At 35.9% G+C, this 25,283-nt stretch overlaps 1 protein-coding gene across 1 annotated transcript; it reads right to left on the bottom strand.

Moving 5' to 3' along the window:
* Window positions 1–658: 658 nt before the first annotated feature.
* Window positions 659–24,853, bottom strand: CDK19 (cyclin-dependent kinase 19). The gene is made up of 9 exons (XM_008571533.1): window positions 24,743–24,853; window positions 19,648–19,779; window positions 16,437–16,580; window positions 16,204–16,273; window positions 10,249–10,321; window positions 9,768–9,865; window positions 8,937–9,015; window positions 7,969–8,229; window positions 659–5,027 (listed from the first exon to the last, which is right to left on the bottom strand). Exons 1-9 carry the CDS (start codon window positions 24,777–24,779, stop codon window positions 4,896–4,898), a joined length of 1,026 nt encoding a protein of 341 aa, XP_008569755.1. The 5' UTR covers window positions 24,780–24,853; the 3' UTR covers window positions 659–4,895.
* Window positions 24,854–25,283: the final 430 nt, after the last annotated feature.

A 25,283-nucleotide genomic window follows, 5' to 3' on the forward strand; every position in this document is an offset into this window, starting at 1 on the left:
TCCAGGAGCGGAAGGGGTTTGTCCAGTCATCCAACTTTCTCTTACCCAGATGGCTGCTTAGAAAGGCCGCTGAAGTCAAAGAACAGCTTTCCAAGAGAAGACCTATCCTACAAATAGCACAGTACTGAATATACAACCCATGCCAACCAGTGAAGCAACCCAGTTGGATACGTGCAGTGTCTATAGAGAGATGGAAGTTTCGTATTTATGTCACTTAAACATTCTTCAATTCACTCCATGATGCCTTTGTTGGAGTAACCATAGAAGATTCATCAGGTAAATTATAAAAGGGGCAACCAGGTACAACAGAATGCTCTTATAAAAGGAGAAACTCCCAACCCAGCCTCATTCACAAAACGCTGCTTGTTTTTTTCTAAAACATCATTCTAATTTTTACTTTTATTTTTTAAAAAAGATATTTCTCCTAGAGACATTTTAAAAACTGTAATTTTACTTCTGAGGTATTTGCAAGTCTTGCTTGCTTCTATGGTTTTGTGACATCATAAGCATCCTGAACAAAATATATTGCAACTCATGGGGAGTTTTGTATCTCTGCAGAACCAGTAAAATTATAAAAGCTTCTAGGCACACAGATAAAATTTTAACACAACAACCTATTACAAGAGTTTTTTTACACTTAAAAAAACCCACACAGAAACAAAGTCAATTAAATTTTATTTCAACCAAGAATATAAAATAAATGCAATGTAATTTATTTTAGTTTTAACAGTCATTTCAAGAAGGACGTCAGAACAACTCAAAAGTGGGAAACACTCAGCTCCCAAGCTGCAGCTCATCCTGCACCCCATGGAGTGGGCCTTGCTGGGGAGCAGCTGGCTCTGAGCACACACCTTGCAGCAGAGCATGGAAAGCTACAGTCATCTCTATAATCTTATAAAGAGGGATGCGTGCAGAAAATGACTGAATAAAGAGAACAGGTACACTTCACAAATAGGAATTATAGGAAATACAAACTAGGCAGTTTAGAAAGGGTATACTACATAACATATATAAAAAGTACTTTAAATTGTTGTTAAAAAGGACATCTTCAGTCCAGATTTTGTGTAATACTTTTAGTGTCTACACAGACAAATCTTTAAAAAAATTAAATAGTATTAATTTACTAAATATTTAGGAGATAACAGTGCATTAAGGATTCTTTCCCCCATATAATACATACATATCACTCCTTTACAGTGATAGCATAGAAGAGTAAGTATGGCCTTAGGTACAACACATTTCTTAAAAATCCTAAAACAATGAAGATTATGATATTTGTGACTATTCTCGAAGATTATGGGGACATAACTGCTGTTTTATGTAAAATATTACTCGTACTTTGAATCCTTCAAGCCTCCGTTAGTCTAACTGCCATTTCACTGCTTTTCTCCATTCCCTAGGAAGACATTACCATAGAGTTTAGGACTTGCAATTTTCATAGAATTCCTCCTTTATTGTATAGTTTATGCTACATAAATTTGCTCAAAAGCAGATCAAGCTCAAGTCTTATTCTCCAACTACTTTTTTCTTTTCTTTTACCTTTAACAGAGAAAACAGCATCATTTTAGAGGCACAGAGAACTAGCAGTTGCTTCACCAGGAATGAGGCAGTGAGCATGTAAATAAATGTTATCCCTTTCCAATCTTAAGAGTAAATTATGTTCATAAGAGCAAAAGAGTAGTGCAGAAGGCCAAAATTCTAAGTACTAAAGTTTCAAAACCACACAGATATAAAAATACACGTCCTTGGTTTTTGTACGTCCCTGCATGATCTACTTCATCACAAGGATTGTTTCAGCCTCATAATATCAGCCCTGCCGCCAAGCCACCTTACTTTAGCTCATCTGTCCTGAAGCTTTTGGATCCCTTTTCCCAAACACACACCTCACCAGAAAGCTAACTCTGAGAGTGGTTTATAATATGGAGGGCAGAAAACCTTCACTTTCATTCTTTCCTTTCAATAACCTCCCATGGTTTGGGTGTTCCCATGGGCTGAGGGATGTCTCTCTTGCATCCTTGGGGGACATAACATTATCTAATAAAACTTTAAAGAGAAATGTGGTCATTTAGGGACCACAAAGATAAATTTTACCCTCAAAAAGCTTCACAAGTCTCCTTAGGGGTCCCACAGTTTTAGGGCCCTTAGGTGTATTTGAGGCTTTGTTTTCCTTTATTGAGAAAAGAAATTACAAACCAAAATTATCTCAAAGTGTAATGGGCATCAGTGGGCATCACCAACCCTGAGCCAAGAAAAGAGAAAAGGGCCAGTACCAGGGCAGTGAAAAGAAACCCAGTCATGTGTGTAATGGGGATTTCTGGGTATGTCCTGCAGAACACTGTGTATTGGAAGCAACTGACAAAATAACCTTACAGTTTGTATGTAAGTTCTGCCAGTAAAATTCATTATGTACAAGGAAAGCAGGACAGTCTGGTGAAGTAAGCACACATCCTAAGAACGGTATACAAAAGTTGCTTATAAGAAGATATCAAAGGGCATGGTATTTTGGTTTATGTACATATTTGGGTTTGTCTTCTTTAAAATCACCCCTCGAAGGCAGGAACAGAGTTTATAATTTCACTGTAATTTCCTACAACCACTTAGTAGAGTATGTTCTGCCTACAAGGGCCACCCCATTACTGTTGAAAGGCTGCTGTGAACATTTCAAATATACATGGATGACTTTTGTGATATTTAATCACTGGCTTTCTTTAAGGTGGACAGACAAAGAAGCCCTCCCATAACACTGTTTACTGAAGAACAGAATTTGAAATAACTATCCAAGTGCGTTTTAGCAGTAAACAAAAGGACCTTCATATTATAAGACTGTTTCACTTACAAGTCAATCACATGGCATTAGACATCCCAGGACAGCTCACTCTCACCAAATCGACCACAAAGCTCCAAAGGACAGGAAGTATGTCTTGCCCTTTTTGTTTTCAACTCGGCAGAGCTCTGGGCATATGGGGAGGGTGTGGTGAACATCTGCTGACCAATAGCTCTGGACAGTGAGGCTTTAGGGCACAGGATAGAACCTTATATAGGTAGCTGCACAATGCAGAGGACTATAAATTTCTTATTTTAAAAATGGAAGGGGTAAAATAGCATGAAAATGATCAAAAATTCCTTCCAATGGAGCATGTCAACTGTTTCATCTTTAGTCTTGATGAGAGTCACTATACAGTCATTGTTATTACTAATAAACATTATTATGCTGAGATCAGTAAGGTCCTGGCTGGCTACAGTTATCACATCAATAGTGCAAAATGTATACTGGCTTCTGTCTAAAATTTTATTTTACTTGTGTATGGACCCAGAGTATCATAACCAGGTAGGTAAGTTCACACAGAATAGTTTTTAAAAATGCATATAATTTGCATATACGACAATCAGGTATTTCTTCTAGCTCAAGAAAATTTTTTAAAACAAGGCTGGTGCTGCTAGTAGCATTCGGAAGAACACAGATTTCTTGCCCCTTACAATGTGATCTCTTAAGTCTTTACATTTCCTTTTGATTTGGGGAGTGAGAGTCTCCTTAAAGTGGCTAAGAAAGAACTCAGCCTCTAATTCATAGATAATGGAAATGCAAATGTTCACTTTATCTAGTATAGTCTTACACTATCTGCTCAGAGTTGTTAGGCACAATAATGAAGTTTTCTCCTAGGGGCAAAAGAAAGCATTCAGTGCAATGAAAATTCTTGATAGAATTAAGTTTCTGTAACAACAGCAAAATTATGCATACATAATACATACTTTAAACATGAATAAAACCTAAATTTTTAACATGCTTTAAAAATAGTCATTCTATATCTAATGCAAATACAAATGGAGGATACTGCTCCTCATTTTAAAAGCAGATTAATTTGCAGGCTTCTATTTAAGTACCCCTGATTATGTAAGAAAGTTACTCACGCAGACCTAGATGTGAAGAAACCAACAGTTCTTTAGAGAAGCCAACTTTATGTACAATACACACTAAAAGCTTTTCCTTCAAAGGGAAGTAACACATCCTTTGATCAACATTACTCCTTCAAGAAATCCTAGTGCAGTTAATATTCTCTTCAGCATCCTGGTGTGGGTCACCAGAGGACTATATTCCATCAAAGCTCTTGAAACCCTTTTTAAGGTAGACTTAGCTAATGAAGGTTAAAATTATAATTCTTAATTACTGAATACTATTCAGAATAAGATGGGAACTAAGTTCCATATGAATGATTATATAAAAATTTACCACATAGTTCAATTCTTCAATAGCATAAAGCATAGTAACTGCAAAGATCTCAGCTGTTTTTGGTTGTAGAATCCCTCTGTCCCACCACTTACATTCCCTGAAACTAGATAAATAAAAAACATAATAGTAAAGTACTTTGGGAGAGTAACAGTTTCTGTTTAAGACTTCCATGAGCAAAACAGTTACAGTTTGTGAAAACGACGTAGTGCTTTAAAAGGCGCATTTTCATCTGTGTTGCTAAATCAGTTCATGAAGTATAAAACTATACACCACTGAATCCTGTTTCTAAAACATTAAAATCCTATTACAAGAGCTTTGAAAAGATAAATCATAGTGATTGCTACAGCATGAGAAAGGTGCACCAGGAAATCCTTCAAAAAATGCTGAAGGGTTACAGAAGTGCTGGGATTAGATCAGATGCTTTATCAAGAAGTCACAATGGAACACATGCAGGAAAGGGGTGTTGGGGAAACTTCAAAAGAATCTTCTTTAAGTCAATAAAGAAGAGATATCAGTCCTGCAAAATGCTCATCGATAAGGTTTTCTTCCCAAGTGTATGAGTCTTAAATGGCATCACAGTTTGCATCTTTTGGTTCTTTTCAATGCAGACATCATATTGCTGGAGTCTGTGCTGGGGGCTGGCCTGGGCCAAGTAGGGGGTGGCTGGTCAGTACCGGTGGGCCTGGTGAGATGGGTGGTACTGCGCGCTTTGCTGAGACGAGGAGGAGTAGCCTAGTGTGCCCTGGGACTGAGAGGATCCCTGAACACTGCTTTGGTAATTCAGGCGAGAACTGGAGTGCTAGGGGAAAAGGAAATAGGAAAAGAGAATTAGTGATGGAAGAAGAGAATGGCTCAAGATGTTCATCACAATAGGACAGAGATTTAAGCCATTTTATCAGTAAACTCCTGGTTCAAATCCACAGTAACCAACAGCTAACTTAGTTTGTCATTACATTTTGCCTATTTGAAATCACAGCCTGCCACCATTGTGACCACATGTTCTGGAAGGCACAAAGTTAAGCTGGATTTCTTTGGGAGATAAGCTACACTGGCAAAGAAAGGCAGAGGGGAAACTTAGGCTGACCCGCTTCTCCTTATACTGACTAATTCTGGAGTGCAATTTAACCCTCTGCATAACTGAGATTTGCAAATAAGAACAATCCATCTGGCATGCTGAAAGCAATGGTATTCATAATGCATCCTGACATGCTGTTAATTTTCTAATTATAAATAACAACGCAGGGCTAGCTCAGTTGGTTAGAGTATGGTGCTGTAACAGCAAGGTCAAGGGTTTAGATCCCCTATCCAGCCCCAAAGCCTTAAAACCCTACTAATGGAACTCACTGAAAAACATGACAGAAGTTCTCCTGAACAGAAAAGTCTGGCCTTCAATAAACAGAAATAAACGTAACTCAGGGAGAATCAAATACAAGAAAATATAATATCACACTAGCCTTTCTTACACATTATGAATGATGGCTATTAATTTTTCATCTTAAAAAGTGTTAATGATGGAACTGAAATCTAAATATAAAGATGTGTTATTCCTAAGAAGGCCCAGAACTAGAAAATGTAAGGAAAAGAGAAAATTATAAGACTAATTGTTAAGCTAGCTATGATTACCTTTACTTTAGGCAGATTAGATTCACACAATAGCTCTTCCATACTAGATAAAGAACAAACATGTTGATCATGTAAGAGTTTCTTTTCTGTTTTTGTTTTGTTTTTGGCAGCTGGCCCATAAGAGGATCTGAATTATGACTTCGGTGTTGTAAGGCTGTGCTCTAACCAACTGAGCTAACCGGGCTAACCAGCCAGCCCTATGTAAGAGTTTCAATGGGACTCCCTCACTCTGTCTCAAGCTAGTCTCTCTAAATAGCTGAGATATCTATCTATTTCACAGATATGCAGTTAAGGTTTACTATTTTTAAGTAGATAGAACTATATGGACAAAGAAAAGAACTTTGACGAAACTTTGAACTTTAAAAAATAGGAGGAAATACCGTAATCTGTCTGTATTTGACTATAATCAGGTGACAAAGACACTCTCCTTTGACCAAAACTTTAGTCAGGCTTCTCTGACTGTATTTGACTATAATCAGGTGACAAAGACACTCTCCTTTGACCAAAACTTTAGTCAGGCTCCTCTGGGTTGTCTGCTTGACTAGGCCTGAACTTCGGGTTCCCTCTCTGTTCTTGTTGAATCTAGAGCAAGAATCCTGCTAAATCATTTTAACAAACCCCCCCCATCTTTGATGTTATCACCCTGGCCTGCTTTCAGGAATAATCCTATCAAGTCAGTTTAGCCAGAAACCCCTAGCCCTTGATATTTCCTCTTAGTAATTTTCCATCCACTGACCCTCATCCTGCCTCTTGGTTATAAATCTCTACTTGTCCTTGTTGGAGTTGAATCCAATCTCTCTCCCCCTCTGGAAGACCCTGTTGCAGTGGTCCCTATACCTATCGTCATTGAATAAAGTCTGCCTTACCGTCTTTAAGTGTTTATATTTTCTTCAACGCAGGTTAATATAATACAATCAAAGACACAAAAATGAACCAGTATATAATAAACTTTGTTGCTTGTATAATAGGAATTAGCTAAAGTTTGGGGAAAAACTGAATTTATAACAAAATTCAAATATGTTCATGACTACTACCCAAACAGCACGCTGTTTTTAGTAGATCAAACTGAAGCCTTGATTAATAGGAACCCAATGGGATTATTATATACTCCTGTGCTTGCAGGGAATCTTCAAAGAGTTTTCAGAGTAGTAGTTATGTGAAAACACATTAGTTTGTGGAGATATTCAAAATGTAAAACCAGTTTAAGCAGCTATTTATTATGTCTTTCTTGTTAAAGTTTTTCCTATTCCAATTCCTTATCACTGAGTTTATGGCTCCCTTGCCAGTGGTTTTGTTTTCTATTATTTCTATCCTAAGTGCTCTTCTTCCTAAGGGACTATGGTTTAAACCTTTTTTATTTTAATCTTCATTTAAGTTTTCCCTTTTTCCTAGGTCTTTTCTTAGCTTGTTACTCCCTTGAAAATGTGGTGGGTTTTTGTTTTGTTTTGTTTTATGAGGGGCAAGATTTCCTATGGTTATCACAATGGGTATTTTTACCTCTCTCTCCAAATACTAAACCTTAAACTTTTCCCCTTTAATTTCCTGAATTAGGAGTACAATTGTAATTTTCTTTTTATCTTAATAACAAAAAGTATTGTCTAGTCTCAAAATTATTTCTAGTGAGACTTAACAGTTATTTCTGAGAAGTCTCAATCTTAATCACTTTCTCTTGTATATCTATGTGGCTACTGATTATTTCCTCTCGGTAACAGCAAATCTTTCTGAAGAATGTAAAATTAATTTTGTCCAGTGTAAGCCACCATTCCTCTCCCTTTGCAAATTCTCTTTTTTTTTTTTTTTTTCCTATCTAGATATCCTTTTTTGACCCAAAGCTGATAGGCAGCTGTAAGAGTAAAATCATGAACTTTTCTTTAAGGAGGGAGGCAGGCCCACCTTCCCTCCTCAGGGTGTCAGGATAAACAAGGATATGAAATATCTTGCAAGTACATGAAATATAATTAAAATATTCATATAATGCCCTAGAAAAAGTACTGTATGGTTTGTACAGTCAAATGTTAGAGTTAGGTGGTTCTTAACTCTAAAAGGATCTTTTATAAATCTATTTCCCATTTTATAAAAGAGATTAACATTAAAAGGTATAAAATTCCAGGGCATACCTGATAATCTGACGGCATAACAGGCCCACCTGAGTTTGCACCTGAAGGCCCTAGCCGTGGCTTCTTGTTTGGAGGCACCTGATTCAGGCCGGAGTCCTGGCTGTGCTGCAGCCCTGCTCCAGTGCCCCCAACCCCAGTCCCTCCTGTAGTCCCATTGGTCTGGGTGCTGTTCTGCTGTGGCGGGGGTGCCTGTGGAGGGGCTGCTGCCTGCTGTGGAGGGGCTGTGGGCTGCTGATGTTGATTCTGCTGCTGTTGCTGATTCTTTTAAGGTGGTAAAAAAAAGCAAACTTGGTATGAAACTAAATTAACAGGAAATGTCTCTCATTACTTGATATGCACATGTGACTGCTGACCAACCAGAGGAGCAACCTATATGGACATTAAAGTGACTGAAATGACCAGAGAATGGAGCAGCCAGGTAATACAGCACTCCCAAAAGTCATCATACTAAGCCCTAAACAGGATTCATTCTCTGAAGTTCACTTAAAGTGAGCAGTAATCCTCCAAATCAGTCACTGACATCTCACCGAAGGCCATAATGCACTTAGGAAATAGTTTTGTACTCATTAAAACAGCTATAAGAAGTCTTTTTGATCATGTTTGTGGAAAAGTAGAGCAGTGTGGGGACAGGGCTGATATACTAGTTAAGATAAAAAAACTGAGATGCTTGCAAAAGCCAGCCTACAGAAAGTGATGGCGATGACCCTGAACAAACACAAAGGGAAACAATTAGTAATCAGGGAATAGAATGGGCTATAAAACTAACCAGTAAAGTGCATTTATCTGTAAGCTTATTATACTTCAAACTTCAGCATACATCCACAATCCCCAAACTTCCACAGAAAATAAAATAAATAATAATTAAATTAAAGGCAGCTAAATATATAGGAATTATTAAATTATACCTTCCTGTTATCTTTTTGCTTCCCTTACTCTCTGGATGTAAAAGTGTATCATATAATTTATACCTTTTCACCTTTTTCTTCAGGTTCATCTTCATTAAGGAATTCTCGTTTGGGATATGGAATCTGGCAGCCAGCAAACACACTAAAAATCATTAAAAAAAAAAATACATGTCATGACTTAAAATCTACACTATCATTACCTTGTCAATTTAAAATTCTACTTTTTTTTCTTATTTCCTGCTCTTTATCTGTGGCTGGTACAGCTGGATGCCTTCCAACACTACTTAATTTAAGTAATAAGAAAAGAACAATTAGTTGTCTGAAGTTTTACACTAACTGCCACTTTCAATTTCAAATCTTGACTGCTGTTAGCCAGTTAATATATACAACATTGAAGTTTCTCCACACTAACCTCATTAGCACCAAAAATAACTGAATTTGCATTTGCTTCAACAAGAAAATAGCTTTTTTTCTCAAGAAAAACTGCACCTCTAATAAATTCAAGCACCAAATATATAATGGGTGTAATAGGGATGAAGAAGTAGAGAGATTTTACAGTGAGTGCAGTGGACATGCTCTGGAAGACAGAATTTTAAGTTCTTAGTTCCCTACTTGTTTGGTTTAATCTCTGATCTGGCTGACTAGTCTATAAAAGTCTCATCTGTTTTCAGATTTAGTTTTCATCTATAAAACTGACTGTCACTCCTAAAATTTGTTTTCATTCACACCTCTCTATGGCTTTGCCTATTTCAAAATATGGGACCATTCTCTTCAGCAGTTTTTCTCAAGGTAGTATTAATAAAGAAAGTTAAATATCTCAGTAACAAGTGCTTTCAGCCACCATCCAACACCCTCAACCTGAAGCAAAGGACACAGAAAAGGTAGGACACATACTCTAATGTTGGCAAAGGGTCCTCCTGAAAATAGGGATCCTGCAGGGCCTGCTCCGAGGTAATTCTCTTGGTTGGATCCATAGTGAGGAGTTTCTGAAGCTAGGGTAACACATAAGAAATTGATAACATATGAAAAGGTTGTTTACAAGTCAATGTTTTGACTCTTGTATTAATGTCTAACAGGATTAACATCAAATGTATTTTGTATGGCTCACTGCATGATTATAGTGTACTATACACATTTATATGAAACTGGCAGAAATCATCAGCATTAAAGACCTTTAAAATTTTTTTCTACTAATAAATCATTTAAAAAATTAAGGCTAGAAGTCAAGGGTGACAACTCAACAGAAAAATATTTAATTTTGCCCCAGCATCCACCAATTTCTAAAGAGGAGGAATAGCTGGGAATTCCATGGTAAATGGGATGAGGTGAGAATTGTGTTAAGGATCAGATTTCAGTCTGGGAGAGAAGCACCTACCAAGAGGAACACTTTGCTGTCAGGCTTGACCTTGTGTTTCTCCATGTACTTTATGAGGCTACTGTTGGCGTACCTGCAAGGACATGGACAGTTACTTCTTTGAGAACACTCACACAATTTGTATTTTTTACGTTTATTTTTTTGTATTTTGGCAGCTGGCCAATACGGGGATCCGAACCCTTGACCTTGGCTTGGTGTATTCTAAACAACTGAGCTAACTGGCCAGCCATTGTACTTTTTAATGAAAAGTTCCAAGACTGATTTTCTTATAAGATATGTGTTTAAGTCTTTTTTTTCTGATTAAAAAGGAACACATCACCAAATACTGGCAAACGTGTAAAGAACAGGAGTTGTTACACACTACATTTGAGAGTTTATATTGTTACAATCACTTTGGAAAATAATTATGCATTAACTGTTAGAGTTGACAATGTATATATTCTATGACCCTACAATTCTATTTCTAGTTACATAATCGAGTCTATGAGACGCTTTTGCACATGTACATCAGGATATGTTAACAAGAATTGTTCCTAGCAGCACTTTTGTAATAGTAAAAAAACTGTAAACAACCAAAATGTCCGTCAACTGAAGAATGGGTAAATATACTGTTATATATTCACAGGATGGAATGTTATACAATAGTAAAAATGAAAACATAAGGTTGAGTGGAGAAAAAAAAGTTGCAGAAGTATGCTAAAACTTATATAAAGTTCAAAGATATTAAATTGAATAACAATTTTAAGAGATATATCCATGTGGAGGGAAACTATAATGAAAAATGTGGGATGATAAACACAAATTCAAAATACTCAGATATTCCCTCTGGGGGGGATGTGAACAAGGATAGAGGGTACACAGGGTACTTCAGTAATCTTAGTAATGTTCTATTTCTTAGGTTGAGAGGTAAGTAGAGGGATATTCATTTTATTATTCCAAATATACTATATGTCACTTCCATCATCTATATTCTTTCCTACATATGAAATATTTCAAACTAAAGAGGTCGAAAAATACGTAATATATGCTCCTGGTAAAAAAAAAAAAATAATATAGAAAAATATAAAGAAAATTAAAATCACTCATAATCAAGCCATCCAATGATAAAGAACTACTATCAAAATTTGAATCATTTCCCTCTGGCATTTTTTTCTATACATATACACATATGATACAAACAGAGGGATTTTTTGCTTTGTTTTCATAAAACTGGAATACTGTTAAAATTGTTATAACTTTTTTTCACTTAATATTGTTTCATAAACATTTTCCTTTGTCAAATACTCTTTAAACTTTTTTTTTTTTTTTTGTCCTTTTTGAGACCGGCGGCACCGTGCTCAGCCAGTGAGCACACCGGCCATCCCTATATAGGATCCGAACCCGCAGCGGGATGCTGCTGCACTCCCAGCGCCACACTCTCCCGAGTGCGCCACGGGCTCAGCCCTACTCTTTACACTTATTGAGTAGTTGTATATCTCCTACTGGTACAGATGTCCCATAACAGCTATGAAATGCAGGTCCTTGTAGGTAAACCTGGTGCACATGGCAAGTGAGAATCAAAGACCCCTAACGGACCCTGACTCAGTCATTTACCAGTTGTGTGATCTTGGGAAAGTTAGTTAACCTCTATGAAAGCCTTAGATTCCTCATTTGAAAACTAGGGATTACAATTATACCTATCCTACAGATTGCTATGAAGATCATATCATAAAATGTATGTGCAGGGCTTAGCATCATCCTGGCACATAGTAAGTACTTAGTTATTTATGGCAGCTCTGATTACTTCCACAAGATAAATTCCGGGAATCATCAAGTCAAAGGGTATGAACATTATAAAGCCTTTTTTTTTTTTTTTTAAAAAGATGACCGGTAAGGGGATCTTAACCCTTGACTTGGTGTCAGCACCACGCTCAGCCAGTGAGCAAACCGGCCATCCCTATATGGGATCCGAACCCGTGGCCTTGGTGTTATCAGCACCGCACTCTCCCGAGTGAGCCACAGGCCGGCCCATAAAGCCTTTTTTTTTAATGTGTTCTAGAATCTTACTATACAAACGTGGTCCTGATCAAGCCATCATACAAGCATGGGCATCACCTGGGAGCCTGAATTAGTTTCTCAGGCCCCCCCCCAGATTCTGACTCAGAATCTACATTTTTAACAAGGTCTCCAGGTGATTTGTATGTACATTAAAGTTTGAGAAGCACTTATTCTCAACAGTAAGAGTGCCTATTTTATTGTACTCTTGTCAACACTAGTTATTTTCATTTAAAAAATCTTTGCCATGTGTACACACATATTTTTAAATTCCTCTAATACCAGGAAAATTTCCATTGGCAAGGTAGCCACTGGGTTTGGTAATGGGAAGAAACCTTAAAGTTTACATAGAGATGGAGTCTGTCTCTAGGTCTTTAGGCTGAATCAACTGTTTACTTTGGTTAACACCAGATGTTAGGTTATTTGTTTCTATCATAATATAAAAGGTCTTGAATTTTAGGTATCCTGTTACTCAATTCCCATTTTGGTTTCTTCTCGTCTTTCCTAGTATTAAAATTAGGCTGAATTGTTTGTCATATTCTGAATTATTCTTTTTCAGGTTTGGAAGCTCTGCAGTTTTCAAAGTAATTCAAATTCATTATATACTTTATGGAGCATTTTATCAGACAATGTATATTTGGACATTCAATAAAGTCAACCTAATCATTTCCTTTCAATTCTATTTTCACCTTGCTTTCTAATGAGCTAATTAGAGTTAACACTTTGGCAAGATTACAAAAACTTATATTATCATTCTTCCCAATTCATTTTGAGAGAAATTTGTTTGGTCCCTTTTGTCTGATATGATAAAAACAAGTTATTGTCCTTTTACTTTTTATGTCATTTGAAATAATATTTTCTAGGATCTTTTTCTTAATTATATTTTACTTTAGTGACTTTTAGGTACTGTGTTAGATTTAGCTAATTTTTAATAAACCCCTCTTTGTCCTATATAGCCTACTTTTATGTGGGTAAAACTGTTTGTGTAAGAAGTATGGGTTCTTATCTCTGGACTTTTCCTATTACTTTTCTAACTGAATTTCATTTATCATTTAAAATTCCTTTCCTTTTAGTTCTGATTATTGTAAATACTATCATTTTATGTAAAACTTCTCATTTGGTCTGGTCTTTAAATACTAAATTAAATGTTAAGTGCTGTCTTTAATTTTCTCCATCTTTTATATTATTAGGGCATCTTCAATTACTTGAACAACTTTCATTTACTACCCATTTGATAAGTAATTAATGAGCATGTACTATGTGCCAGGCTCTGGAGATACATATGGTGTATAAAACAGAGATGATCCATACTATCTAGAGGGAAAGACAAGGAGTATTCAAAAGCAAACTGGAGGGCACTGTGATCCGTTCTGAGAGAAGCAGCACAGGATGTGACAGGAATGTAAGGGGGAGTACCTAGTCTAGACCTGGAAGGTCAGAGGAGCCAAGACCTAAAGGATAAATAGAAAGAATAATTAAGAGTTAATCTGATGAAAGGGGCAGGAGGAAAGTTCATTCTACTAAGGAAACAGCATGTGTCAAAACACACAGATTAGGACCGACCCGGTGGCGCACTGCTATAGTGCGCCGCTTGGGAAGCGCGGTGGCGCTCCCACCGAGGGTTCGGATCCCACATACAGACCGGTTCCCGCTCACTGGCTGAGCGAGGTGCGGGTGCAGCACCGAGGGTTGCGATCCGTTGCCGGACACGAAAAAAGACAAAAAGGAAAAAAAACAAAAACAAAAACACACAGATTAATGAAATTTCAGGGTGTTTGAGGTACTTTAAGCTGGCCAGTTACTTCAGTTGGTTACAGCACAACCTTGTAACACCAAGGTCAGAGGTTCATATCCACTTACTGGCCAACTTCCAAAAAAACCCAAAGCGATTGTAAAACAAACAAACAAAAAAATTCTACAATGTTTAGGCTACAGAATGCAAAGTGGAGAGTGGTTATATGAACCTGGTGATGAAGAAGCCAAGGCTTTGTAAGCCATATTAAGGAACTGAGAGCAATGGTAAATTAAGAGCAACTAGAAAAGTGACATGATCAAACTTGCTCTTGATGAAAAAGACAAAAAAGAAAAAAAAAAAAAAAACACACAGATTAATGAAATTTCAGGGTGTTTGAGGTACTTTAAGCTGGCCAGTTACTTCAGTTGGTTACAGCACAACCTTGTAACACCAAGGTCAGAGGTTCATATCCACTTACTGGCCAACTTCCAAAAAAACCCAAAACGATTGTAAAACAAACAAACAAAAAAATTCTACAATGTTTAGGCTACAGAATGCAAAGTGGAGAGTGGTTATATGAACCTGGTGATGAAGAAGCCAAGGCTTTGTAAGCCATATTAAGGAACTGAGAGCAATGGTAAATTAAGAGCAACTAGAAAAGTGACATGATCAAACTTGCTCTTGATGATGATTGTAGTATAGATAGTGAGTTGGAATGAAGAGTAATAGAGATAGAAATACCACTTAGGAGGCCATTGCAGGATTGTAGGGGAGAAGAGGATGATGATCTGGACCATTAAAGTGGCAGCGTAGATGGAGAGAAATAGAAAGATTCAAAGGATATTTTATTTATTTACCTATTTTTGCGGCTGGTGGGTACGGGGATCCAAACCTGTTCAAAGGATCTTTAGAAGAAAGACCTGACTAGATTTGCTAATCATTTGGATGTTAGGGTTGAAATGGAAAAGAGAGCGAGACAGAAGAAAGATCAGGGGTAATTCTCAGGTCTTTGGCTTCAACATTTAGGTGAATCATGGAGCCATTTCCTAAAACAGGAAATAGAGCCAGAGAAGACACTTAGGAAGATAGATGATGAGTTCAGTTTTGGACGTTTAATTTAAAACATTTATAGAACATTCAAGTTGGGATTACATACGGCAATTAAATAAATGAGTTTGAAACTTGAAAAAGAGATCTGAGTAGGATATATAAATTGGGAGTTATCAGCATAATTGATGGTATATTGTGGCCATCAAACTCATGGAGTCTGCCTGGGAAAACATTTAGAGTGAGAAAAGAGCCCAGGACAGAACTTTGATATGAGTGCTACCTTTAAGAGATGGACAGAGGCAAAGGACTGTACAAATGACTGTGAAAGACGGGACAGAAATGATCTATGCCAGCCTCGACTTCTCTTTATAATGTCTGCTTTTGCTCCTAAAAAGACATTTTGTCCTGAAATTTTCCTGGTAAGTTGCCCAAAGAAAACCTCTTTCACCATTTCCTCCAGATGTGCATATTTATAATAAATTTCTCTCATTTCTACTCAATGTATATTCCCCACCAGTTTGTTTTACTCAGATCCCAAGCCATGTGTTCTTTTTTCTGCCATTCCTTCTGGTTTCCCAGTCCAACATTTCAGTCACCACTCATTACGCAGGTAAAGATAAACCACATTTGTGGCCTTGAACTGAGATCCTTATCATGCTAAAACAGAATAAACATTTAAATTACCTATTGACCCTTAAATTCTTAAAAGTTTTTAAATACTACAGCCTCAATATGGCATATAGGTTAACAGTATCTAGAATACCTTCTTAAATCATAGACATTTAATTATTAATATGTGCTATGGTTTGAATGTTTGTTTCTCCTCCAAATTCATGTTGAAATTAAATTCCCAATGCAACAGTATTAGAGGCTGGGGACCTTCTGGACGTAATAAAGTCATGAGGCCTCTGCCCTTTTTTTGCCCTTCTGCCTTCCACCATGTGAGGACACAGCAATGAGGCACCATCCTGGAAGCACAAAGAAGCCCTTGCCAGACACTGAACCTCTGGCACCTTGATCTTGGACTTCTCAGCCTCCAGAACTGTTAGAAAATAAATTTCTGTTGTTTACAAATCACCCAGTCTAATGTTGTTTTTTTTTTATAGTAACACAGACTAACATACGGAATTACTTACGTTGTTCTTCTAAAGTCTTTTTGAAGTGTTGGGTATTCTGGCATCTTTCTAATATCTTCCCAGTCTTTATCTTACCAAATAAAAATTGAATATTGTTATAAAAAATAATTTTACTTAAAATCGAATTATTTTAGTTTAAAAATATACATAAAATACACTTAAAATATGCTTTCAAAAGGAAATGATTTTGAAATACGACTCAAAATGTAATTTTGAAAAGGAAAATAAATTACCTGCAGGAAACCCCATGACGCTAAATATCCGATCTAGTTGATCATGATGAAAGGGATTGCTTGTTTTTATATCTTCCTGACGACAGTGAAAAATAGGTTCTGAAGTCAACAATTCAGCAAATATGCAACCTATTGCCCATATATCTATAAAGGAAGAAAAACAAGTTTTTGTACACATTTATTATATTTCCTTGGCTATAATTCCTGGGTATAATCCCAACATACATATAAAAATACTTTTCAGTAAAGAAATATACAAAGTACAATAAGCGCATTAAGAAAACATAAATATGACATGAAATAGCTATATCAACATGTAAAAGATTGAAAGCCAAATAAAAATAAAAACATTTTACTTGTAAATTTCCTGATGAAGATAAACTTGGCAAATTCAACTTAGCAAGCAATAAATTCTTTAGATTTAGGCAAATGGCTTTCTAACTATTATCAATAATTTAATCACTGGCTTCACTGATAATCTAATACAGGGCATAATAATATTTAGATCTGATAGACTGAAACAATGCTATCACCAGATATGGTGATGTAATTCCTTTAAAGCAACCAAATGCACAATGATAGAGCAGAATTTATAAGTTTTGAGTCTAGTACAGATCACACGAAAGGATTTGGAAAAACTCAACTTTTGTCTGAAAGACTACCAGCTTCAGTTTTTTCGATAAATTGTAAGGCCTAGAAGCTGATAAACAATACAAATATACACATATAGAGACACTGCATGACACCAGTAGACATAGTTCTCATCTAAATCTATTCACTTAGATGCTGACCCACCCCCACCCCCAGGATAAAATTAGGCATTTTTATCAACTATTTAAAATCACCAGTTATAGATTGTTCTATTGGATTTTAGATGTTGGAATACTGTAACTTATATTCTGAGGCTATAATATTACATTCACGATGGTTTGCCAAATGTATAAATGAATTAACTTTTGCAAGATGTATATTCACACTTGCCCACTTAAATGCCATTTAGTAAGTATTAGAAAAGATAATGATGGGGCCGGCCCAGTGGTGCACTCGGTAGAGGGCGGCGCTCCCGCCGAGGGTTCGGATCCCATATAGAGACCGGTCCGCTCACTGGTTGAGTGCGGTGTGGGCGCGACACCGAGGGTTGCGATCCCGTTGCCAGTCGCGGTAAGGGCGCGACACTGACGGTTGCGATCCCTTTACCGGTCACGAAAAAAGACAAAAAAAGGAAGAAAAAAAAAAAAGAAAAGATAATGATGAAAGGTCTATGGTATAGTATAGTAAAGTACAGTGTTTAGTAGCCTATCAAGTGTGTGAATCACACCAGTAGATAAGCTAAATAAGAAAAAAGTTTAATTATACCCATCAGCTAGAATAAGTATCAGTATGCTGTTTCATAAAACAGATCGCCAAATGAAAAAACCATACAGTAATGCCTTACTTATCTGACCCTATTCAGGAATGGTTTCCTTCCATGTAAGTTAGCCTTCCGGATAATGGGAGCATATCCTTTCAATAACTGTTCTTTATTACAGCATTATCTGCCATTATAAGAGTCTATAAAACATAATTTAATCTTCCTTAATGATGCAGCAAGGTCGTCATCATCATGAACCATCCATCACTAGAGTAATAATACTATTCAGTGACTACTTTTTAATTCTTTTCACTCTCCCACATCATGTAGGCTGTCACTCTTGCCCCTGATATGGCTGCCTCCGATGGTCCCAATTTCTCTTCTTCCTGGCTGCCTCTACTATGCAGTAAACTGGGACTACTACTGCGTGCTGCTGGTCATACCAATTCCTGGTTTGTCCTCTAGTCAAAGGATAGGAGCCAGGATCTAAATTTCCCTGTGAATTGCTAAGATAAGAAACCTGAGTAGCAGGGAGTGTTAAATTCTAGGGTTTCTTGCCACATATTAGCCTATAATTTTAAATGGTCACATAGCACTATACCTACTTCTTGGGTCTCTTTCTTCTATCAATGACTTGTTCTCCTGACACACACCCCTAGCACTGCTACTGCCATCACTGCCACTCCCCTTCCTCACTAAATGTCACTCCATAAACCTCCACTGATATCATATCATCAAGCTCTCTTTTTCTATGCACTGAATAGAAACATTCATTTCTGACACGGACCAGGTATGGAGAAGAGTGACAATGAGTGAATACATATATACTTACATATGTCTGCAATGAATATATCTCAAGCCCAAAGACAACTGGTTCGGGAATTATTATTTTCCCTGTCTTAACTCTTCTCCTAACATCTATCCAGAATGAATAATTGGGAGTTGACTGAAATTAGAAATTAGTGGTTATGTTTTTATCTTTAAGTGGTAAATCTCAAACTGAGCAAGTAAATTTCAAGCTGGTTGAATTCAATTTCAGTTCTCCTTTACCCTTAGGAAGCAAGAAATATAGTTGGTTTTCAGTTCATACCCAATTATCTCTATTTCCAAAAAACCACATCTACTTTCATTTCAACAGAAACCTCTAGTTTTGAGGAGGGCTCTCTCCTGCTGACTCTCTCAATTCATAGCTGGGCCCTCTGAGGACAGTATACCAGGTAGCAAAATCTCTGAAGCTCTGTTAAGAAGTAAACTTTAAATCCAACAGAGAGTGTGTTTATAATAGGTTTCCTTACTCAGTTTTTGTACTTGGTAAGATGGCAAGATGCTGGGCACAGCTAAACTACCTAGACTTTATTTCCTACCTTAACAGAGAAACTGTCATTCTGATAACTGTAATGGCAAGAGAGAAAGATCAGCCATATTCTTTCTTGCTTAGGAAAAGATATGACCGACTAACTTTTTCCCAAATAAAAGGGGTTTTCTCTAACACTGCACTACTCCTGTTTTTCTGTTTTTCTTTTTGTGAAGAAAACAATTCTTGATCTCTCTCCAGTTCTTTTGATCAATAGCTAGGTAAGTACAAAATAAAACTTGCATATTATCATTTCCATAGCAACGCAAAAGGATCAGATACCTTCATTTTCTGAAAGAGAACACTTTCTTCTATTAAAAGAACAATATTCTCCCAAACAGTTAAAAATCCAAACCTATCAGAATGTAAAATCTAGGAATATAGAAGACAACAGGACTTTTACAAAGAGATAGAAAGTGGTTTTTACCAAGTGGCTTTATAATTATAACTTCTAATATTTATAATAGTTTGATGCCAAGACAGTAAATCATTTTGGACTAACTTACCAATGGCCTTTGTATAATGCCTTGCACCAAGCAAAAGTTCTGGAGCCCGATACCAAAATGTCACAACTACTGGATCCAAATCTGCTAGTGGCTTTAGAGGAGAATTGAATAATCTGGCAAAACCCATGTCAGCTAAAAGATAAAATAAATTAATATAAAACTCAGTTTGACACACTATTAGAACCATGCAAGGTTGACAACAATACCCACTAGCCTTATAAAGTAATCCTTGTCCTCCCTTTTTAACTAGAGGTCTATACCAGGGACAGGATAGGAATTACTTCATTTATCTTTAGTATCCCCCCAACCCTGTGGTAAATACTATTATTGTGCCTGCTTTACTAATGAAGAAACTGAGGCTTAAACACACTAACTTGCACAAGGTCATAAAGCTAGTAAGTACAGAGTCAGAATTTGAACCCAGGTCCGACTTCAGGTTTCCAGCTTTCAGAAACAGTTATAATTTTTTTTTTTTTTGATGGTTGGCCAGGATGGTGATAATATTCTTAAGAGTTTCTAAAATCTAAAATAGGCTTAAAGGTCTCCATGATTAATTATGATCTCTGTATGCCTATACATATAAAAATTGACTATATCTTAGTTCAATGTGTGCTGGAGCCAGCTCCTACAAACTCGTGAATGCTGATTTGTACATATCTCTTCCCAACTCTGCATTCTCATGACTTAGAACTGGCTATGGTGGTAGTATTTACATCATGGAAAACAGCAAATGCTACAAATTGAGACTTTTTCTCTTCCAGAAAGCCAGATGTTGAACATAACCAGCATATCATATATATGTTTCCAAGAACATGCATAGAACACATAAGAGATAATTTGTTATAGTTCAGCATTAAACAAAGGTCTAAACCAAAGCTAACCAATTTAAATATTAGGGATACACAAAATTAGTACAAAGAATGTTTATTACTATAATAAGGTCCTGGAAACTAATTTTTCTAAGAGTTCATAAATAACTAATACCTTGTATCTATAAAGCACCTTACAGTTTACAAATGACTTTCATATATATCATATATCACCTCACTTAACCCTCATAAGAACACTGGTTTAATAAGTATTTTGTGCCCCACTTCTGAGATAAAGAATCTAAGACCCAAAGCAGTTAAATGATTTGCCCATGGTCATAGAGATAGTAAGTGAAGACGCCAGTACTCAAACAATAACCATGTTATAATTCAGGAGCTACATTCTTAACCACTGATCTGACATCCAAGAAATTATACATATGATAATTGCAAGTCACAAAGGCAAAGTCACAAAAATGACAAACCTCTACGATTTGAAATATGTTATCTACACCGTATATTTTGATTATATAAGGGGCCCCAATGTACTATAAAATGCACAAATGCACATAAAAGTGCACTATAAAGTATATTTTAATCTAAAACTAATATGCTATGATATAACATACATTAAAATTTTAACTTACAGAGGATTTTGTTTCTATAGAGTTTGAATAATTTAGAAGACTTTCTGAGAATGGTTTGGAGTATCCAGTCTTAAAAGATAAAGCTATCCAAGGAAGGCTGGGCTGATGCCTACTCTTTTTAAATTAAATTTCCCTATAGCAAATAAAAATATTCTAGATCATTCTACCAATATTACACATATTATTCTACAATATTATACAATATTTGAGTATCCAGTCTTAAAAGATAAAGCTATCCAAGGAAGGCTGGGCTGATGCCTACTCTTTTTTAATTAAATTTCCCTATAGCAAATAAAAATATTCTAGATCATTCTACCAATATTACACATATTATTCTACAATATTATACAATATTTAAAGCACTACTTTATTTATTTAATAGATGCTGATTGTTGTTGATGGTAAAATAACATGATGGAGTGCTGCTTCATCCACTGAAAGGTGTTTTAAAGTAAAGTCTAAAGCCAGTATTTCTCCTCTTATTCTTTACCTCCTTAATTCTGTCTAAGCCTCATCTATTCACTGTCAGATGAAATCAAGGCCAGAGGGGAAAAAAAAAATACTCTTGAAAGCAATTCCTGTCTATTGAATGAACTTCAAAGGAGTTTCAAACCACTTTTCAAATATTTACTAATTTAGTCAAAAGATAACCAGCCTAAACATTATTATAACAGTTATTTTCTGAAAATTAGATTTGGGTGAAATTGCTCAATTCAACAGATTGGTGTAGTAAAATTCTGTTATGGTCCTAATTAGGCATTATCAAATGATAGCAAAGCAGCAACAGACAAAGTACCACCAAGGTGAGATGACAACATACATAGAGTAGATAAAAGTAAAACAAGGAATAAGTATTGTCACAATAATGGAAGTTGCTACTGGTTTCTACTAGATGTTATGTCCCTTAGGGAGAGGCCCTGGGTCTCCTTCATGGTGTTATCTGGAACAACGTTTAATAAATATTTGTAAAAGTGAACTAAATTGAAAGTGTAACTTTAGCTGGATCCTGAAAGATAAAACATTTTGAATAATAAAAATGGAAGGCAAAAAGCATTTTAGGTAAGACCTGGGAAGTGTACAGCTTGCTGGAGATATAGGAAAGGGCACAATGTGTTTTCCATTCAACTATGCTTTTAAGCCAAAAAAAGAAGTGTTTTAAAACATTAAGCATAGGCATCAGCATTACTCATTTTTTTAAAATAAGGTGCTTTAAAAAAAAAAATAATAAATAAGGTGCTTTTAAAACAAAATCTCAAGGCAATTTAATAAACTAGATTGATTGTTCACTAGATTTTTATTATTAATTATTGCTTACTTTTATTCTGGTTTCATCCCTAATCTTGGATAGAATTACAATCCTAAAACTCTTAGCAATATAGTAACCAACTGGGCTAGCTAGAGTACAAAATTTTATGTTGAGCAGTAGTAAGGAGAAAACATAAGATATGGGTGACTGGGATAAATGTGAAGAATGGTACAAACGAAGAAGAATTGAAGATGATGATGAACTTGGTTTGGAACAACAGAGTACAGGCTGCCAGCAGGACATCCAAATAGAAATAAAGACGTCAGCTAGGGTGAGAGAATAGAATCTTTATCACAGAATCCAAAATTTTGAGATCACAATTTATCAGTTCCCTAAAGAAGTAATTGTAGAGGGAGACCATGTCCCAAGCCAGTGCCTAAGGTGTCTTGAAACAACAAGTTAATGAGTAAGAGTCAATAATGAATGAAATGTACAAGTAACAGCAAAAATGGTAGGTAGAAAAATAGAAATATGGGATATTATATGGACCAAGGGAGAAAACAGTTTCTCCCTTTGGACAGAAAAACAGAAAAACAAATGGTTTCTTGTAGTAAAGGAGAATGATGACTAATACAGGTCACTAGATTTGGTAAGATAGAGGTCACAGGTGTCCTATTATAGAGTAGTTTTGATAGAGGGATAGTTTTAGAGGCCAGATTAAAAAAAATTAGTGTAAGTGGAACCAAAGGGTGAACATGTATTCCAGAAGTAGAGGAAGAATAGAGGAAAATATCAGAACAAATACTAAAGAAAACAAGATGGATATAAGATTTATTTTAAAATTGAGAAGAGAATTATGAACATTTAAAGGTGAAGAGGAGAAACTTGAGAAGGGGAAAATAGCAATACTATAATATGAGAAGTGTAAGTACAACAGGAAGATATTGGGAAAGTAGGAAGGACACTAGTAGATAGGACTTAGTAAGGGAAGAATCACTGTTTCTCTGAAGCTGTTTCAAAGGTAGAGCTGTGCTGACAAAAGGTGAGGTCAGTGAGGTCACAACAGACAGCTCTGATATCACTAGGCAGTGATGTGGCAGAGATGTTTGCAGTAAGTCTGAGGACGTGAAACTCAAGTCCTAGCTTTGAAAGGCTGAGCAAGATAAAACTAACTCCAGCTTTCCTTATCTGTAGTATCTACATTTATAGGGTGGTTGCATAAAATAAATGAAGTAACATATGAAAGCACCCATCACACTGTATAGTAAACTGTTTATTTTACTGTCTCTCATAGGGAGGGAGCATCGATGTCTGGCAAAACGTAGGCAATCAATAAATACTTATAAGAAAAAGAGTGTGAGATTAAAATAAAAATAGAAAAGTGAGAAAGAGTGATGGAAAGAGGAAGGGAAAAGAAGAGAAGGAAAGCAGCTACTAGGAACTTAACAACAACAAATTTTTGAATGAATCTGAATCTCAGCAAACTCAGAGAAGAGGTTTAGAGAAAGGGAAGTTGGCTTAGAACAGCTTCTTCAGGAACTGGGCTAGGAAATTAACTGGAGTAGAAAGCCAAGCAGCAGGGCAGGACAGCATGAATTTGTAGTAGGTCAAGGTAGCGCAATTTTGCATCACTTCTAGCATGGTATATTCTAATAGCAAAGAAAGCAGACTGATGAAACAAAATTTATTTTAAAATATTTCTAGAAAGGGTTGAACATTAATAAATGTAATTCCTATTAAAAGAAATTAGAGTAAAGCATTTTTAGCTCATTTTCTCCACAAATATGTCATAGGTATAAATAATGATGCTGATTTCTTTTAGAATTTCAAGGTTGCAAAGGAAAACATAATATACAGATAAGACTCCTGATGGTGCCTTAATCTAAGACAGGTAAATAAGAGAGGCTATAAACATATATATGCATTTGGAAAAGATATGCTAGTACCTGGCACAGAACATTCAGGTCAGGGTGGGAGAGTGGGGAGAATCTGTGAGGGTCCATATGTATTAGATTAGGGTGGGGAGATATATTCAGGGAGAGAACATCTGGCAAATCTGAGACAAAAGTGAGATTTGGGGGATTATATTTAGGGTGATTTTGCAGGACAGTGATGGCGACATAAACACATGCTTGGGATATTGTATGGGAATGAATGTTTCTGTGGGCTTTCCTGTCAATTTCCAGTGGTGCCTCAAATTACAATTATACAATCTTATTTCAGGGAAAACTTGGGGGTTTTACAGACTACCTACATTTTCCAACATCTTTTCTAAAAATATTATCAGGACGTAATTTTTAAAATTAGCTACTTAAATATGAGTATTAAAAAGGGAAACCGTCTTTGCAGTCACTTCAATTTCTTAATAAATTATTTTATGAATCATTACCTACCTATTTTGACTCTCCCCCTCTCAGGACCTTCTCCCATTACTAGGATATTTGCTGGTTTCTAGAAATAAAAATAGAACATCCAAATTACTATGCTTATTCTTCTGACATGCTCTAAAATGGAAAAAAAAGTTCTTATAATATGAAAATATAATTTCTACATTTTCATCAAAATTATATTAGAATGTTAAGCACCTTCTACATAGTTAAAGCATTTGACACACTTAAAGTTAGCACTAATTTTATATAAACATCCTTGCTATGGAAACATACCTTATTTTCAAAATTGTATCATACAACTAATTACAAAGTAATTAAAGCTATCATTTCTATTCACCCCATAGAAAAAACTAATAATAATAATAATAATATTAAAACCTGCATAAATTATCTGCTTGCTGCCCACAACAAAGAGTTTATGTGGTTGAAAAATTATGTATAAAATTTCAAACCACAACAATTGCCTTCATTTACATAAATCAAATGGAATATTTGTTGCTTAATACTTTTAAACTACCATAGGAAAACATGATCCACATTCAAC

Source organism: Galeopterus variegatus, unplaced genomic scaffold (assembly GCF_000696425.1).
Source record: "Galeopterus variegatus unplaced genomic scaffold, G_variegatus-3.0.2 Scaffold699, whole genome shotgun sequence".
Lineage (NCBI taxonomy): Eukaryota > Metazoa > Chordata > Mammalia > Dermoptera > Cynocephalidae > Galeopterus > Galeopterus variegatus.